At 36.9% G+C, this 19,914-nt stretch overlaps 1 protein-coding gene across 1 annotated transcript in view; it reads left to right on the forward strand.

The window, feature by feature from the left end:
* NAALADL2 (N-acetylated alpha-linked acidic dipeptidase like 2) overlaps positions 1–19,914 on the forward strand; it is an 862,695-nt gene that overhangs the window by 761,505 nt on the left and 81,276 nt on the right. The window contains 1 exon segment of the mRNA XM_065875821.1: positions 5,979–6,072. Within this exon segment, the coding sequence (XP_065731893.1) occupies positions 5,979–6,072 (94 nt within the window).

Here is a 19,914-nt window from a genome sequence, read left to right on the forward strand (position 1 = left end):
TTTTAGTAGATCCTTTTCATCTCTTGTGTTTCCCACTTAGAGAAGTTCCTTTAGCATTTTTTGTAGAGCTGGTTTGGTGATGCTGAATTCTCTTAGGTTTTGCTTGTCTGTAAAGCTTTTGATTTCTCCATCAAGTCTGAATGAGATCCTTGCTGGGTAGAGTAATCTTTGTTATAAGTTCTTCCCTTTCATCACTTTAATTATATCATGCCACTCCCTTCTGGCTTGTAGAGTTTCTGCTGAGAAATCAGCTGTTAACCTTATTGGAGTTCCCTTGTATGTTATTTTTTGCTTTCCCCTTGCTGCTTTCAGTAATTTGCACTTCCTGGACTTGGGTGGCTCTTTCCTTTCCCATGTTAGGGAAGTTTTCGACTATAATCTCTTCAAATATTTTCTCTGGTCCTTTCCCTCTCTCTTCTCCTTCTGGGACCCTTATAATGTGAATGTTGTTGCATTTAATATTGTCCCAGAGGTCTCTTAGGCTGTCTTCATTTCTTTTCATTCTTTTGGCCTTTTTATGTTCTGCAGCAGTGAATTCCACCATTCTGTCTTCCAGGTCACTTATCCGTTCTTCTGCCTCAGTTATTCTGCTGTTGATTCCCTCTAGTGTACTTTTCATTTCAGTTATTGTATTGTTCATCTGTGTTTGTTTGTTCTTTAATTCTTCTACGTCTTTGTTAAACATTTTTTGCATGTTCTCAATCTTTGCCTCCATTCTTTTTCTGAGGTCCTGGATCATCTTCATTATCATTATTCTGAATTCTTTTTCTGGAAGGTTGCCGATCTCCACTTCATTTAGTTGTTTTTCTGGGGTTTTATCTTGTTCCTTCATCTGGTACATAGCCCTCTCTCTGCCTTTTCATCTTGTCTATCTTTCTGTTAATGTGGTTTTCGTTCCACAGGCTGCAGGATTGTAGTTTTTCTTGCTTCTGCTGTCTGCTCTCTGGTGGATGAGGCTATTTAAGAGGCTTGTGTAAGTTTCCTGATGGGAGCGACTGGTAGTGGGTAGAGCTGACTGTTGCTCTGGTGAGCAGAACTCAGTAAAAGTTTAATCCACTTGACTGTTGATGGGTGGGACTGGTTTCCCTCCCTTTTGATTCTTTTGCCTGAGGCAATCCAACACTGGAGCCTACCTGGGCTCTTTGTTGGGGCTTATGACAGACTCTGGGAGGGCTCATGCCAAGGAGTACTTCCCAGAACTTCTACTGCCAGTGTCCTTGTCCCTATGGCGAGCCACAGCTCCCCCCTGCCCACCGGCCTCTTCAGTAGACCCTCCCACACTAGCAGGTAGGTGTGGTTCCGTCTCCCCTGGGATCACTGCTCCTTCCCCTTGGTCCTGATGTGCACACTACTTTGTGTGTGCCCTCCAAGAGTGGAGTCTCTGTTTTCCCCAGTCCTGTCGATATCCTGCAATCAATTCCCACTAGGCTTCAAAGTCTGATTCTCTAGGAATTCCTCCTTCCATTGCCATACCCCCAGGTTGGGAAGCCTGATGTGGGGCTCAGAACCTTCACTCCAGTGCGTGGACTTCTGTGGTATAAGTGTTCTCCAGTCTGTGAGTCACCCACCCAGTAATTATGGGATTTGATTTTACTATGATTGCACCCCTCCTACCTTCTAATTGTGGCTTCTCCTTTGTCTTTGGATGTGGGGCATCTTTTTTGGTGAGTTCCAGTGTCTTCCTGTTGATGATTGTCCAGCAGCTAGTTATGATTCTGGTGTTCTCGCAAGAGGGAGTGGGAGCACATCCTTCTACTCCGCCATCTTGGTTTAAGAGCATGTTCCTCCACTTTTTGTTTTTGATGTCAAGTTTATCTTTTATCTTGTAAATCTGTGAAAATTATTATCATTATAGTCATTTTTAATACTCTTGTCTTTTACCCTTCATTTATAAGTGAGTTGACAACCACCATGAAAGAGTATTCTAAATTTAACTGTATATTTACCTTTACTAATGAAATGTATATTTCTATATGTTTTCCTATTCCTAATTAGTATCCTTTCATTTCAGCTTGAAGAATTTCCTTTAACTTATCTTCTAAGACATCTCCTGGTGATGAACTTCTTTATGTTTTGCTTGTCTGGAAAACTCTTAACTCCCTTTCAATTTTGAAGGACAACTTTGCTGGGTAGACTATTTTTAGTTAGCTTACGAGCTTTTTTCTTTCAGCTCTTTGAATATATCATCCCAGTCTCTCCCAGCCTACAAAGTTTCTCCTGAAAAATCTGCTGAAATTCTTATGGAGCTTCCTTGTATGTAACAGTTTGTTTTTTCTCTTGCTGATTTTAAGATTTTCTCCTTGTCTTTAACTTTGACAGTTTAATTTTAATGTGTCTCTATGTGGGTCTGTTTCGATTCATCTCATCTGGAACCATCCAAGATTCATAGATCTGGATGTCTGTTTCTTTCCCTAGGAGAGGGAATTTTTTAGCCATTATTTCTTTTCTTTTTCTTCTTTTTTTTAAAGTGATCTAGTCCTACTGTTTTCCTTTTTCTTTCTTTCTTTTTTTTTAATTGAAGTATAGAGATTTACAATATTTTGTTAGTTTCAGGTGTAGTCATTATTTCTTTGAATAAGCTTTTTGCCCCTTTCTTCTCTCTCTCTTCTTCTTCAGGACCCATATAATGCAAATATTGATGTGTTTGATGGTGTCCCATATGTACCTTACACCATTTTAACTCTTTTTCACTTTTTTCCTTTTTGCTCCTCTGATTCAATGAATTCCACTGCCCTGTCTCCAAGTCCATTGATCCTTTCTTCCACTTGATCTAGTCTTCTGCTGAACCTTCTATTGAATTTTTCAGTTTGGTTATTGTATTCTTCAGCTCTGTGATTTCTGTTTGGTATTCCTTATATTTTCTCTGTCTTTATTGAAATTCTCACTTTGTTAATGTGTTGTTCTCCTGACTTTGGTGAGCAAATTTATGATGGTACTTTGAACTGTTTATCAGGTAAATCAGTTATCTTCATTTCATTAAAGTATGTTTCTGAAGTTTTATCTTGTTCTTTTGTTTGGAACTTATTTCTTTGTTTCTTCATTTTCTCGGATTCTCTGTGTTGGTTTCTGTGAATTAGATGAAACAGCCACTTCTTCCATTCTTGAAGAATGGTCTCATGTGGGATATGAAGCTTATCATTCAGCCCAGCCCTAGCTCTTAGTTGTATCTCAAACCTTTGTGATTGTCCAAGCCTCCTCCTTTCTTTTAGTGGCTCCCAGTAGTCGATGGTATGCTAATATCTGTTAGTGTCCCAAAGGGGAAGATCTCAGTCAACACCTAGATGTAGGCTAATTAGAAGCCAAACTCTCAGGGAGCAGCTTTTGAAATATGCAAATAAACAGGGAGAATGCTGAGATGGAATCTATTGGCTTCCCTGATCTCCAGGGAGGATTGCATTCTGTCCCTAGAGCTAAATTAGAGGTATGACCCTCAGGCAGCAACTTTTAAAGTATTCAAATAGGCCTCTTTCAGGGAAAGGCTGGGAGATGGGCATTTTCCTCTATACTAAGCTATAGGTAGAGAACCAAAGTGAGTCCTCTTGAGTCCATTAGGAACTGTTTCTTTGTTGGCTGTAGTGTTGTATATCTTGTGGACACAACCCTGTTGGCTTTCAGGGCTAGATGTTTTGGGGGTTTGAGCCTTGGATGGAAGTCTTAAAAGTTGGGGTACTAGATGTTGGGTCAAAACCCTTTTCTCCTAAAGGAGAAATTGGGAGTTGGGAGTTCCTTCCCTATTGTATGTCACTGTGATGGGGTGGGTTTTATGGCAGGAGTGTGTCTCAGCCTCTCTTATTCATTTCAATGTGGATTTTTTTGTTGTTCCTCCAACGTGTAGGAGTCACTCAGCTGGATTTTTCATAGGGAATTGTTTCATGTACAGCTGTAGATTCGATGTATCTATGGGAGGAGGTTAATTTAGGGACTTCCTATGTTACCATCTTGGACCACAACCCAGTAAGGTTTATACTCAGTGGTTTCAATGCAGGAGTAATTCTATCACTATCTGCCTCTAGGCTTGGCAGGATAATTAAATGAGGTAATGAAATGAGTATAAAGCATTTTGAAAAGAATGGGGCCTTATATAAATATAAGGAAAAGTTACTTTGGCATGCCTGAATAAGAGTGAATTCCAGAATGGGCAAGAAGAGTATGCAGTATGGCTCATCTCTTCTCACTGCATGGCAAAGCATATACAAATCTCCCCCTTGCTTATGAAGCTGCAAATAAAGCTGATTTACTTGAAACATTCTATTGTAGGCCAGGTGCCTTGGAAGTCCCAGTATTTGTTGCCAGCTTCTTTTTGAGACATAGCAAGGTGGCTGGTTTATATTCCAGTTGTTCTAGCTGCCAAATGACTCAGAAAGCCAAAACAAAACAACTTTCTTCAGCAACACACAGAGAAGTTGCCTTTCTCCTCCCTCCCCGTTCTTTCATTTTAATCTTTTGTAATGTGTGGTTTCCAGATTCCAAAAGTGTAAATGAAACATGTCTGTTTTATGGTTTTTATTCTCCAGGGCAAATTGGAAAAAGAAACCATAATGCCTCTTAATCTTCTTTAAACCTTCCTTTTACAAATAATTTATTTCCAAATATCGGTGTTCTTTGCATGATTTGCTTGGGGTGGAGTGGGATAGAAACAGGATTCATATCAACATATTGCATACAATGCTTTTTTCCTAAAGTACAGCGTAATCAAAGTAGATAGTTTCGCAGGATTTTTGTGATCATATGATGGGGATAAAACGCTGCAAAAGTACCTTAGACATTTGGGGAGAAGTGGTTGTTGCATTTGGGAGAAAAATACCTCAAAGAAATAAAAGGATCTCAGAGGTGTTTCATTTTCCTACTCCTAAGAAATACATTTCTACTCCTTCTTAGAAGAAGAACCAAATTGAATTGTACTTTCATCATGATATAAATTGTTCAAACAACTGGGAAATATAACTTTTAAATACTAAATGGAATTTGACCCTTGTTAAATATGTAGATTTGAATATTTAACATCACATTTTCCTTGTAAGTTATTTCTTTTATGTATTCTTTGCCATCTCAAGTTAGTGTGCTGATTTCCCCTGTGTAGTTTCATGAGACAATGTTTTCATTCACTAACAATATTTCATAATGCATTAATAACATCAACACAGCCAGATTTCCCTGCGTGCCAGCTTCAGTGTTATAAAAGATGTAGGGACATTTGTTAAACCCAGGTAAATATTAAATACCATTTGGGGATGGGGGAGTAACAATGTCATTTGCCACCAGCCCTTAGTTCCTTTGAGATGTATAAAAATGCATATGAGTCGTTCAGTCTATTAAGCAGATGCTAGTTCAGCTGTAGTGCATATGCTGGTTTTCAGTTGGAGTGCAGTGGTGGAGACATATGCATGTGTGAAAATTCCAGGTATGAGTTTGGGGGATGCCATTTAAATTTTTTTGAATTTAATTTAAACATTGATCTCCAAGATGTATAAATGGTATTAAATTTTGGAAAGCTGATTACAAATATAGCAAAGCATGAAGGAAGATAGTATGTGGAGTATAAAGGATTTTTAAAATTAAATTATATCTTACATGAAATAAATTGATCATTAATTTTGTCTGGAATTTTACTTGGTCCAATAATCAGCTATTGATTTGCAGTTGTTCTTGATTGTTTTATCATGTGACATTCTGAACTGTTTTATAAAGAATTGTTTTAAAGTTTACATATTACAACTCCTTCAACTAGGGAAGCTAGCCCAAAAGGAAGAAAATATTATATTTCCTTATACTATTCTGAAACATGAAAAATATACTGAAGATTTTTTTTTCTTTACAGGAAAACAAAGTTTTAAAAAGTTATAAAAGAAAAAGATTTTATAAAAATAAATTTACCCTCTGTGTTTTCTTACTCTAGATAAGTGTATAAAAGTGTATGAAATCATGGGGAAAAAAAACCCTTAATATTAATTGCTAGTGTTTTTTTCTTTTTCTTTCAGCTCTCAGGAGAAGTGATTTTACAAATTGCCAACGAACCAGTTCTGCCCTTTAATGCTCTCGATATAGCTTTAGAAGTTCAAAACAGCCTTAAAGGTAATTTTTCTTTGAATTATAGTAATTTTAGCAAATGAATAATTGTTCAACTAATTGTGAACAAGGAATAGATAAAATTATCCACTATCTTACTAGCTATGGCAATGTAGCATTTCCCTTCCTATAGAGGACAATCATGAGAAGGGCTTAGAAGAATGTGGGCTACCATGTCAACAAGAATGAGGTATACCTAATATTCAGTTATTTGAAACAAGACTGGCCCAGAAGTTTGTCCTTTGGGATTGGTTTCCATGAAGTATAGGCTGGGTCCATTTGACTGAAGTGTTGGCTCATCCTAGATTAAGGATGACAAAGAGGAAACCAGGAAATTATTTCCACAGTCTCTATTTAAGTTCCTTCCTGTTTAAATCTCTCTCTCTCTCTCTACAGAATTATAACACCACCTAATAATTATCTTTATTTTCCCTTTATCTATATACAAATCTTTCACCTAAACTTCTAGTTTGTCACCATTCACCAAACACAAAGGGCAGTATTGTAATTAAATAAATGCACCCTCCTTCTCTTCTTTGAGCCACACATCTTACTATCAGATCATTTGTAGACATGTATTTCTCAATATAAAAGCCAATATTTTCACTATAGAACTTAAGCAGTAATTCTTGGAAAATGGATCACTCTAAAGAGCCAAATATTTCTAGTATCTGAAACTTTATTACTTTTATTTTTAAATTTTGACTACCTGGGTTGATTCTTAATCCAGAGGCTACTACAAAACAATATTTTTCTCCCTCAGTGATTCTTATTACTTTTATTATAGTGACTGTGTAAAACCATGACCTTGGGCGCAGTTGAGCTGTTTAGGGCTATTTTGTGCCCATACTAAATGGCCTCATATTGCTCTGCTTTTGGTATATTTAAGCTAGTCTATTTTTTCTACTTTTGTCAAGCTTCTTCTTTTTATTGTCATGAGTGTCACTATCTGTAGCAGTTACTCTGTTCTCCACTTATAATTTTCTATTCCTAGAATATTTCTTAGAAACTGAGTAATCAAGTATATGGTATTTTACAAACTAAGAACAATACGGGCATAAATAAAGGGTTAAAGACTTCTGTGAATAATATATTTTTTGCAAGGATTTCTTTTAAGCAACTGTTTTATTTTTTCTGTAGACTGTTTTGCTTTTCTTTAGTTCTCATTTTTTCACTTTAAAAATTCAGTTGCTACTACATATTATACATAAAACTTTCAAAGAACAAAAAGAGGAGACTATTATTTGTATTACATAAAGATTTGTTCATCTATAAAGAATAATTCTCATGCATAGAAAGGAGCCTCAAGGAGTATACTGTGAAATAGAAACATTATACAATAGAATTATGAATGATTTACAAGTTGCTTTTCTGAGTTCAAATCTACATAAATGTTTAATACCATTGTAATAAAGATATGAAGAGATATTTTAAAAATTAAACAAAGCCAGCAATAACAATACTGTCATTTTAAATTCCAAATTCTATTTTCTTTTTAAATAATTGGGTTTATTTTTTGAATCCATAAGTAATATTATAGCATTATCATTCCTATATGAGCATTTTAAGTAATGTAGGCTACTTCTGAAGGTCAGAAAAAAGTCCTAAAGGGTCATTGTTAGAATTATACTATTACTCGGTTTCTTTGTGGGTAGTTAGGAATCCCTTTGAAAATCCAAAGAAAAGTATGGTCTCTCTCCTCAGAAAATTACACTTGTACAAAAAGCTTTGCATATAACCCCCACAGACTTTATAGGATCTCTTGAACCCATTTACTCATTCATTTAACAAATATTGAGCACCTACTGTATGCCTGGTACACTTATATGACCAAAAAAACAAAAACATAAAACCCAGCCACTAAATAAACAAATAAAACAAAATTAAAATCTCTTCTCCTGAGAAACATACATGCATGGTAGAACAAAATTTGCATAAGTCAAAGCAATTTTTAAGTTAGCTTTATGCTCAAACTGTTCCCTAATATCAATCACTTTGGAGTAAATTTGCATTTTCAAAATAAGTGTTAAAGAGCAGAACTGACTGTGGTTGTATCCAGAGGAGAAATTTCGTGTGGGAATATAAATTTGAGAGCTGTCCCAAATGAGATTTCTGAGGGGTTGAGTGCGGATAGAGGACAGAAAAGGTTTAAGATTTCTGGGCACTCCTGAATTTAGAAATTGGGAAAAGCGGAATCAGAGGAGGAGACTAAGAAGGAGCAGACAAAGAGTAAGAGACAAACTCGGTGAATGTGATAACCCGAAGCCAAATGAATAAACGCTTTCAAAGAGGAAGGAGTGATTCACTCCATCAAGTACCGCCACAGGTTAAGAAAAATTAGGACTGAGAATTGACTGCTGGATTTAGCAATTTGGAGGTCATTGGTGAGCTCAACAAAAACAATTTTAGTTGAATGGTATATGAAACAGTCTGATTAGAGGGGTTCAAAAGAGAATAGGAGGTGATAAATTGGGGACAGGTGATGGTAGATGGAAAGCATGGAGTTGAGAATGGTTAGCATGTTTTTATTTTGATGAAAATGATCGGATGGAGAGTGAAGATTTGATTTAGAAGAGTGAAAGGAGAATTGCTGGAATTATTTCTTTGACTAGAAGCTGCATAAGGTGGAGGACATTGCCTTAGTTATGAATGCGGTTGTCCACCCATAAAAATGTGAAGGAAGGCAGAGCATATGGCACATGGGTAGATGTGGTGCTGGGAGCTCTTCGCAAGTCTCCTTAGATTGTAAAACACAATAAAATAGTTGTTTGAGAAGGTGGTAGAGTGAATGAACTATAAAAATGGGATTAGTCTTTTGGACAACGTTAAGCACTCAAAAGAAATATATTTTACATGAGATAATTCAACATAATTGTGTATCTTTTTCCAGCTTTCAGCTCGGGATTCAGGCATAAAGCAGGCAGAGTTGGATTTAATCAGAGCTTGGGTTTTGCTGGGAGAGGGTAATGAACTAGATAAGGTAAGGAAAAATGAGAGTGTCTGCAAAGGAGCATTCATAGCGATGGACTGATGTATCTAAACGGGGTATAGAATAACACGAGGATGCAAAGGGAAAGAGGGTGAACATGAATAAAGGAGGATGGATAGACTTTATTTATTGGCAAAATCAAGAATTAAGAAAAAATAAGCTGAAAAGACCAGCAAATGGGATTATTGAAAATTTGACCATATAAAGAGTGCAGATATTGGTAATGACAGTGTACGGGCTGAGGTATGACCATGGAAGTATGGTAGCTGATCAATACAGGAAAAGAGGTTATGGAGAAGAGAGGCCAGACTATGTCTATTGATATTGTCAAGAACTAAGATAGGAGTAATTTTTTTAAGAGAGAGTGACTGAGCCAGGAGCTAAAATCTTCAGAGAATGAGCAGCAACTTAGATACACCTCATATTGTTCTTCTATGGCTAGTGGTACAAAGGGTGTGGGAGAAAAAAGAGCTACAGCCTGAGAGGGCTGCAGTGGGAGAAATGTCAACAGGGAGAGCCAGGTTTCAGTTAAGGCAAAAAGGTAAAGAAAACGGTCTGAAAATAGATGAGATTAATAATCCTTTCTTTAACAGTTATATCTCAAAGCATGTAATTACAGGGGGAAAAAAAACAAACCTCAGTCGTTCTACAATGATTTCCACTGCAGGCCAGACATGGCAAAGTCTAGATGAACCTCTCCCCCAAATCCCAGGTTCTCAGTTGGATGAGCCAGGAGCATTTTGGCTTCTTGCTGTTATATTGGACCATTTCTTCTTTAGTTGTTAGTTATTTTTGAGTTTTGTTTCTTTTGATGTGAAACTACTTGGGTCTCCCTGTCACTTTCACTCTGAAAGATGTGGCCAGACTTGAGATGTACCCATACTAAAAAGACAAAGCAAAACAACAAAAAAAGTAACCCCCAAAATGGGCAAAAATTATTCTTTTACCATGACCTACATATAAGTATTTGATCAAGGGGATATGAGTTGTCACCTTTAAGTTATACATTTTTGTATTTTAGTTATCATGATTCAAAATTATTTGAATTATCTGTACTATAGTAAAAGGTTATTCAAATATTTGCTAAATTGTAGGCGATTTGTTTTACCTGTTCTATTTTGACTACTTTGGTTTTAACCTTATTTTTAAAATAGAATACTTTAATGTACTAATGTGTAAATAATGGACACCACTTATCAACAACTAAATAAATATTTCAGTTTCAGTTTTAACTACAATGCTAGACGACTTCATTAGCTAAATAGTGTTCCTGCAGCATGTTAAATGAAACGTATAATTTTACTGCTTAATACAAGCTTTAATTGTTGATATATTTTCTTATTTTGCTATGACAGTTAATGGTGATTAGTCTTAAATTCTCAATTACAGTTTAAAAAGAAAGACCTTCAAGGCTGAACTATAAAATACTGTTTCTCCTTACTGCAGAGAGTATAAGTATGAAGGTCTCTGAAACCCAATTGCATTTTCAACAGTGTACTTTTTGCCCCTTGACAACCAGCCATCTTGTTTATTTATTACACAGTTTATGGTAGCAGCAGACCATTCTCTATCATTCTCACAACCACCAGAAAAAAGAATAATTTACCAGTGAATAATTTGTTTGAGTTGATTTATTGGTTGGTTCCTGAAAGCTCATTTTGACTGAGTGACCTTGGCTCTTAATATTTGGTCAATGCCAAGCGCATAATAGTTAGAGAATGAATATTTATACATGGTGCACGGGGATATAGTGTAAATAGTGACTGATAAGATAACTGACATGCTTCAGATGTATTTGTGACAAATAAAAGTATGTCCAAAAAACGCACATACAAGGCAATGGTACGAGTTTATGGGGGCAAGGGAAGGTGTCAAGAATAAGTATCACCACACCCTTGAACCTGGAAGCTGACTAAGGAGTGAGAACTAATGACCTTACTAAGTTTACTGTTTCTCACTTTATCCACTTTTTAATGCAAAAATAGCATTTCAAAATAATTAACAACTATATAATTCTGATGCTTTTAATTTAATATCTACTATTTTTCTTTGCCAGAATTTTAGATGTAATTATTTAGCATGATCGTAAAAACGACAAGTGACCAAATAAAGTAAAAGTCATGTTCATTTGATCTGGCTACGTACACATTTATTTAGTGCAACCAGACCCAGCAGGAAACGTAATTTCGAACTCTGTGGCTTGTTGCCACCTCCTGATTGTCTCACTAAATGTCAAATGGTTGTTGACAGCATTTCCCACTGTTCTTTAAAAAACAGACAATGCTGATTTGATCTTTTTTTTTTTATTAGCTTTGATAATTCATTAGTGTCAATCACTTCATTTTAGGAGGAGGGATAGTATTTCAAGGTGATGATGCCACTGAGGCAAGCACTATGATTTCTGTTAGATTTGTAGTGTCATATTTTCAAGTGTCACTTTGGTTCTTTTCTACAATCACAAGTGATGGGGGCCCATCTAATGTCTTTTTTTCGTTTTTTTTTTTTTTTTTTTTGCGGTACGCGGGCCTCTCACTGTTGTGGCGCACAGGCTCTGGACGTACAGGCTCATCGGCCATGGCTCACGGGCCTAGCCGCTCCACAGCATGTGGGATCTTCCCGGACCGGGGCACGAACCCGCATCCCCTGCATCGGCAGGCGGACTCTCAACCACTGCGCCACCAGGGAAGCCCTAATGTCTTTTTTTCTTCTTCTTTCTGAGTAATGTAAGATGAATTTTGAAGTTTGCAAAATTACGAGTGCACTTTATAAATTGCATGAGTCTAGTCCTCAGCCCATCTGTCTCCAGTCTTGGTTTTAATGACCGCTAATTCAAACTCTGGACTGGCCTATAGAGAGTAAAGGATGGGTGCCCTGGGTACCTGGTCTGTGCTCTCCCTGAGAAATCTAAAGCAGACCATCTAAAATCCAAACAGTCCTAGGGAAAGATCTTGTTTCCATGGGAACTCTGAACCATGCTAGATTTTTCGTGGTCTGAACTGGCATTTCTGGAACTGACTTTTTTGTGTGACAAGGACTTAACTCAAAAGCATTCTCTGAGAAGTGTCTTACACTGCTTGCCCAAAATGATGGAGAAATTTGATAAGAGATTAGCCATTTATTGGGTACAAATTCCTGAAAATATGCTCAGTTTTAATCCCCATTGTATTTTTGTATGGATTCTGACTACATAACTATATTAAAGATTGTATTTCACTTACTGATATTCCACATCTCATCCAAGAAAGATTTGAGACAGCTGGGTCTGCAACAAACCTGGTTGTCTCTATGTCAGTGTTTGTCTCCTGAAACTAGTTTTTCTTTCTCCCCATTTCTCTTTGAACTCATATTTTCATTGCATAATGTTCCTTAATTCTTACCCTAAGCATTTTGTCCCTTTTGTTTTCCTCAGGGTTATACTTTCTTTGCTTTTGTTTACTCCTATCTCACAATTTGTTGCTATTCATACAGCTTTCCTTTGTGATCATTGTTTTCTTCCCTGCTCTGAGTACTTCATCCAAATCTGTTTAAAGTTTTCTTTCACTGTCTACATGTCACATTTCACTACATTGATTGAAATACGTTAATGACATCATTTTTACTAGTCTCCCATCATAATAATGCTCTATTGCATTATGATTTTTTCTTTTGAATTTTTATATGCACATTTCTTCCACCACCCATCTTCCAGACTCACAGATGTAGAGAACAAACTAGTGGTTACCAGTGGGGAGAGGGGAGGGGGGATGGGAGTAAGAGGTACAACCTAGTATGTAACAAATAAGCTACAAGGATATATTGTACAACACAGGGAACATAGTCAATATTTTATAATAACTATAAATGGAGTATAGCTTTAAAAAATTGTGAATCTCTATATTGTACACCTGTAACTTATATAATATTGAATAGCAATTGTACTTCAATAAAAAAAATGAGGCAGAAGGCTAGTAAGAATTTTTATATGCACATTTCTTCATCTGTCTTCCAGTTGTCTCTCTGCTTGTCCTTCTCTGTTTATCCTTTCTCCCTAGAAGTACGGTCCTCCTGAGATGTGGGATTGCCTTCTACCAGGGCTGGGACACCAGAGGCCCCACAGCATTCAGGATATGGTCCTCTTCCTTGAGGCGTCTTAATGGTTCAGATAACCAGTGCAGCCTTATATGAGCTTAAGGCTTAAATATTAACGTCATCTTGGGCATGTGCCTGCCTGAGATATTACCAGGGAGTTGTTTCCATATGCTTTTTATGCTAAGAGAAATATTTTGACTTTTCAGTTGTCTTGACAGGTGAAACGCCAATAAAAATAATGATAGTTACAATCTCAAAAATACTTTAAATTATAGTAAGTGCTGAAAACTGTGAAACTCCTAAGCATCCAGCTCAGTGAATTTTCTCAGCTTGCAAACACTTGTATTGATCGAGACACAGAAGAAAAGCCAAATTCCAGAGCTTCCCTGAGCCCTTCCTAATCTCATCCTGGCTCTGCTTCCCAAAGGCAAACACTGCCGAACACTGAAGACTAATTTTTCCCTTATAAAGGAAGACTTTACATTTTATAAGATGGAATGATATGATGATGTGCATTCTTTTGAACGTAGCTTTGACCTACATATGAGTGTGAGGTTCATACACGTTGTTGCATGGAGATGCAGTTTGTTTCCACTGCTATGCAGTCTTCCATTGTATGAACAAACTGCAGTTTGGTTATCCATTCTACCGTGAGGTACAGTTGGGATGCTCTCAGGCTGAGGTTATTACGAACAATGCAGCTGTGATCAATCTCCTATGTATCTCTTAGTGCACGTGCATACCCCTTGCTGGATCATAGGGTATGTGTATGTCTAACCTCAGCAGATACTGCCAAAAAGATTTCCAAAGTCGCTGCAGCATTTTCTTCAATTTTACCAATAAGAATTTTGATCACTTTACATGAAGTTTCTGTCTTTTTCTTATGAATTTGTACATGATGTTGATGTATGCAGACAAGTCTATATTGAATATATTTATTGAAAATAAATAACATATTTATTGAAAATTTATTGAAATACAAATCTGAGGGCTCAGCTGGGGCAGAGTCACCTTAACTTAGTTGCCTGGTTGTTGGCAGGATCAAGTTCCTCGAGCTTTTTTTTTTAAGCTTACATTAATTTTATTTTATTATTATTTTTAAATCTTTATTGGAGTATAATTGCTTTACAAAGGAGTGTTAGTTTCTGCTGTAAAACAAAGTGAATCAGCTATATGTATACATATATCCCCATATCTCTTCCCTCTTGCGTCCCCCTCCCACCCTCCCTATCCCACCACTCTAGGTGGACACAAGCACCGAGCTGATTTCCCTGTGCTATGTGGCTGCTTCCCACTACCTATTTTATATTTGGTAGTGTATATAGGTCCATGCAACTCTCTCACTTCATCCCAGCACAATTCCCCTTCCCCGTGTCCTCAAGTCCATTCTCGATGTCTGCGTCTTTATTCCTGTCCTGCCCCTAGGTTCTTCAGAACCATTTTTTTCTTTTTTTGTATATTCCATATATATGTGTTAGCATATGGTATTTGTTTTTCTCTTTCTGACTTACTTCACTCTGTATAACAGACTCTAGTTCCATCCACCTCACCACAAATAACTCAATTTTGGTCCTATTTATGGTTGAGAAATATTCCATTGTATATATGTGCCACATCTTCTTTATCCATTCATCTGTTGATGGACACTTAGGTTGCTTCCATGTCCTGGCTATTGCAAATAGAGCTGCAATGAACATTGTGGTACATGTATCTTTTTGAATTATGGTTTTCTCAGGATATATGCCCAGTAGTGGGATTGCTGGGTCATATGGTAGTGCTATTTTTAGTATTTTAAGGAACCTCCATACAGTTCTCCATAGTGGCTGTATCAATTTACATTCCCACCAGCAGTGCAAGAGGATTCCCTTTTCTCCACACCCTCTTCAGCATTTATTACTTGTGGACATTTTGACGATGGCCATTCTGACCAGTGTGAGGTCAGAACTACAATGGCCTCATTGTAGTTTTGATCTGCCTTTCTCTAATGATTAGTGATGTTGACCATCCTTTCATGTGTTTGTTGGAAATCTGTATATCTTCCTTGGAGAAATGTCTATTTAGGTCTTCTGCCCATTTTTGGATTAGGTTGTTTCTTTTTTTGATATTGAGCTGCCTGTATATTTTGGATATAAATCCTTTGTCAGTTGATTCATTTGCAAATATTTTCTCCCATTCTAAGGGTTGTCTTTTGGTCTTGTTTATGGTTTTCTTTGCTGTGCAAAAGCTTTGAAGTTTCATTAGGTCCCATTTGTTTATTTATATTTTCATTTCCATTTCTCTAGGAGGTGGGTCAAAAAGGATCTTGCTGTGATTTATGTCATACACTGTTCTGCCTATGTTTTCCTCTAAGAGTTTGATGGTGTCTGGCCTTACATTTAGGTCCTTAATCCATTTTGAGTTTATTTTTGTGCATGGTGTTAGGGAGTGTTCTAATTTCATTCTTTTACATGTAGCTGTCCAGTTTTCCCAGCATCACTTATTGAAGAGGCTGTCTTTTCTCCATTGTATACTCTTGCCTCCTTTATTAAAATAAGATGACTATATGTCTGTAGGTTTATCTCTGGGCTTTCTATCCTGTTCCATTGATCTGTATTTCTGTTTGTGTGCCAGTACCACTGTCTTGATTACTGTAGCTTTGTAGTATAGTCTGAAGTCAGGGAGCCTGATTCCACCAGCTCCGTTTTTTTTTATTTTTTCTCAAGATTTCTTTAGCTATTCGGGGTCTTTTGTGTTTCCATACAAATTGTGAAATTTTTTGTTCTATTTCTGTGAAAAATGCCAGTGGTAGTTTGATTGGGATTGCATTGAATCTGTAGATTGCTTTGGGTAGTAGTCATTTTCACAATGTTGATTCTTCCAATCCAAGAACATGGTATATCTCTCCATCTATTTGTATCATCTTTAATCTCTTTCATCACTGTCTTATAATTTTCTGCATACAGGTCTTTTGTCTCCTTAGGTAGGTTTATTCCTAGATATTTTGTTCTTTTTGTTGCAATGGTAAATGGGAGTGTTTTTTAATTTCACTTTCAGATTTTTTATCATTAGTGTATAGGAATGCTAGAGATTTCTGTGCATTAATTTTGTTTCCTGCTACTTTACCAAATTCATTGATTAGCTCTAGTAATTTTCTGGTAGCATATTTAGGATTCTCTATGTATAGTATCATGTCATCTGCAAACAGTGAGAGGTTTACTTCTTCTTTTCCGATGTGGATTCCTTTAATTTCTTTCTCTTCTCTGATTGCTGTGGCTAAAACTTCCAAAACTATGTTGAATAATAATGCTGAGAGTGGGCAAGCTTGTCTTTCTCCTCATCTTACTGGAAATGGTTTCAGTTTTTCACCATTGAGGACGATGTTGGCTGTGGGTTTGTCATATATGGCCTTTATTATGTTGAGGAAAGTTCCCTCTATGCCTACTTTTTGGAGAGTTTTTTTATCATAAATTGGTGTTGAATTTTCTCAAAAGCTTTCTCTGCATCTATTAAGATGATCATATGGGTTTTCTCCTTCAATTTGTTAATATGGCGTAGCACACTGATTGATTTGCATATATTGAAGAATCCTTGCATTCCTGGGATAAAGCCCACTTGATCGTGGTGTATGATCCTTTTAATGTGCTGTTGGATTCTGTTTGCAGGTATTTTGTTGAGGATTTTTGAATCTATGTTCATCAGTTATTTTGGCCTGTAGTTTTCTTTCTTTGTGACATCTTTTTCTGGTTTTGGTGTAAGGGTGATGGTGGCCTCATAGAATGATTTTGGGAGTGTTCCTCCCTCTACTACATTTTGTAAGAGTTTGAGAAGGAAAGGTGTTAGCTTTTCTCTAAATGTTTGATAGAATTCACCTGTGAAGCCATCTTGTCCTAGGCTTTTGTTTGTTGGAAGATTTTTAATCACAGTTTCAATTTCAGTGTGTGTGGTTGCCCTGTTCATATTTTCTGTTTCTTCCTGGTTCAGTCTCAGAAGGTTGTGCATTCTGAGAATTTGTCCACATTTCTTCCAGGTTGTCCATTTTATTGGCATGTAATTGCTTGTAGTAATCGTTCATGATCCTTTGTATTTCTGCAGTGTCAGTTGTTACTTCTCTTTTTTCATTTCTTATCCTACTGATTTGTGTCTTCGCCCTTTTTTCCTTGATGAGTCTGGCTAGTGGTTTATCAATTTTGTTTATCTTCTCAACGAACCAGCTTTCAGTTTTATTGATCCTAGCTGTCATTTCCTTCATTTATTTCTGATCTGATCTTTATGATTTCATTCCTTCTGCTAACTTTGGGGTTTTTTTGTTCTGCTTTCTCTAATTCCTTTAGGTGTAAGATTAGGTTGTTTATTTGAGATGTTCCTTGTTTCTTAAGGTAGGATTGTATTGCTATAAACTTCCCTATTAAAACTGTTTTTGCTTCATCCCATAGTTTTGGGTCCTCGTGATTTCATTGTCATTGGTTTCTACGTATTTTCTGATTACCTCTTTGAATTCTTCAGTTGTCTCTGGTTATTTAGTAGTGTATTGTTTAGCCTCAGGTGTTTTTATTTTTCTCAAATTTTCCTGTAATTGATATCTAGTCTCATAACGTTGTGGTTGGAAAAGATACTTGATGTGATTTCAATTTTCTTAAATTTACCGAGGCTTGATTTGTGACCCAAAATATAATCTGTCCTGAAGAATGTTCCATGAGCACTTGAGAAGGAAGTGTATTCTGTTGTCTTTGGATGGAATGTCCTATAAATATCAATTAAGTCCATCTTGTTTAATGTATCATTTAAAGCTTGTGTTTCCTTATTTATTTTCATTTTGGATGATCTGTCCATTGGTGAAAAAGGGTGTTAAAGTTCCCTACTGTGATTTTGTTACTGTCGATTTCCCCTTTTATGGCTGTTAGCATTTGCCTTATGTATTGAGGTGCTCCTATGTTGGCTGCATAAATATTTACAATTGTTATATCTTCTTCTTGGATTATTCCCTTGATCATTATGTAGTGTGTTTCTTTGTCTCTTGTAATCATCTTTATTTTAAAGCCTATTTTGTCTGATATGAGAATTGCTATTCCAGCTTTCTTTTGATTTTCATTTGCATGGAATATCTCTTTGCATCCCCTCACTTTCACTCTCTATGTGTCCCTAAGTCTGAAGTGGGTCTCTTCTAGACAGCATATATACGGGTCTTGTTTTTGTGTCCATTCAGCCAGTCTGTGTCTTTTGGTGGGAGCATTTAATCCATTTACATTTAAGGTAATTATTGATATGTGTGTTCGTATTACCATTTTCTTAATTGTTTTGTGTTTGTTACTATAGTTGTTTTCCTTCTCTTGTGCTTCCTGCCTGGAAAAGTTCCTTTAGCATTTTTTGTGAAGCTGGTTTGGTGGTGCTGAATTCTCATAGCTTTTGCTTGTCTGTAAAGTTTTAATTTGGCTTTCGTATCTGAATGAGATCCTTGCTGGGTTGTCATATTCGTCGTAGGTTTTTTCATCACTTTAAATATGTACTGACACTCCCTCCTGGCTTGCAGAGCTTCTGCTGAACGATCAGCTGTTAACCTTATGGGGATTCCCTTGTATGTTATTTGTTGCTTTTCCCTTGCTGCTTTTAATATTTTTTGTTTGTATTTAATTTTTGATAGTTTGATTAATATGTGTCTTGGCGTGTTTCTCCTTGGATTTATCCTGTGTGGGACTCTCTGCTCTTCCTGGAGGTGATTGACTATTTCCTTTCCCATATTAGGGAAGTTTTCAACTATAATCTCTTCAAGATTTTCTCAGTACCTTTTTTTTTTTCTTCTGCTTCTGGGACCCCTATAATTCGAATGTTGGTGCATTTAATATTGTCCCAGAGGTCTCTGAGACTGGCTTCAATTTTTTTCATTATTTTTCTTTATTCTGCTCTGAGGTAATTATTTCCACTATTTTAACTCCCAGGTCACTTATCTTTTCTTTTGCCTCACTTATTTTGCTATTGATTCCTTGAAGAGAATTTTTAATTTCATTTATTGTGTTGTTCATCATTGTTTGTTTGCTCTTTAGTTCTTTTAGATCCTTATTAATCATTTCTTGTATTTTCTCCATTCTATTTCCAAGATTTTGGATCATCTTGACTATCGTTACTCTGAATTCTTTTTCAGGTAGACTGCCTAATTCCTCTTCATTTGTTTGGTCTGGTGGGTTTTTTACCTTGCTCCTTCATCTGCTGTTTCTCTGTCTTCTCATTTCACTTAATTTACTGTGTTTGTGGTTTCCTTTTTGCAGGCTGCAGGTTCATAGTTCCCATTGTTTTTGGTGTCTGCCCCCAGTGGGTAAGGTTGGTTCAGTGGGTTGTGTAGGTTTCCACCAGAACACAGATGGATAAGGCTGGATCTTGTCTTTCTGGTGGGCAGGACCGCCTCCTGTGGTGTGTTTTTGTGTGTCTGTGAATTTATTATGATTTTAGGCAGCCTCTCTGCAAATGGGTGGTGTTGTGTTCCTGTCTTGCTAGTTGTTTGGCATAGGGTGTCCAGCACTTTAGCTTACTGGTCGTTGAGTGGAGCTGGGTCTTAGCGTTGAGATGGAGATCTCTGAGAGAACTTTCTCCATTTTGTATTGTGTGGGGTCAGGAGATCTCTGATCGACCAATGTCCTGAATTTGGCTCTCCTACCTCAGAGGCTCAGGCCTGATACCTAGCTGGAGCACCGAGACCCTTGTCAGCCACATGGCTCAGAAGAAAAGGGAGAAAGAAAGAGAGAGAAAGGGGGGGGGAGTGAGTGAGGGAGGGAGGGAGGGAGGGAGGAAGAAAGAAAAAGAAAAGAAAGAAAGAAAGGAGA

The sequence above is a fragment of the Phocoena phocoena genome, chromosome 4 (assembly GCF_963924675.1).
Source record: "Phocoena phocoena chromosome 4, mPhoPho1.1, whole genome shotgun sequence".
NCBI lineage: Eukaryota > Metazoa > Chordata > Mammalia > Artiodactyla > Phocoenidae > Phocoena > Phocoena phocoena.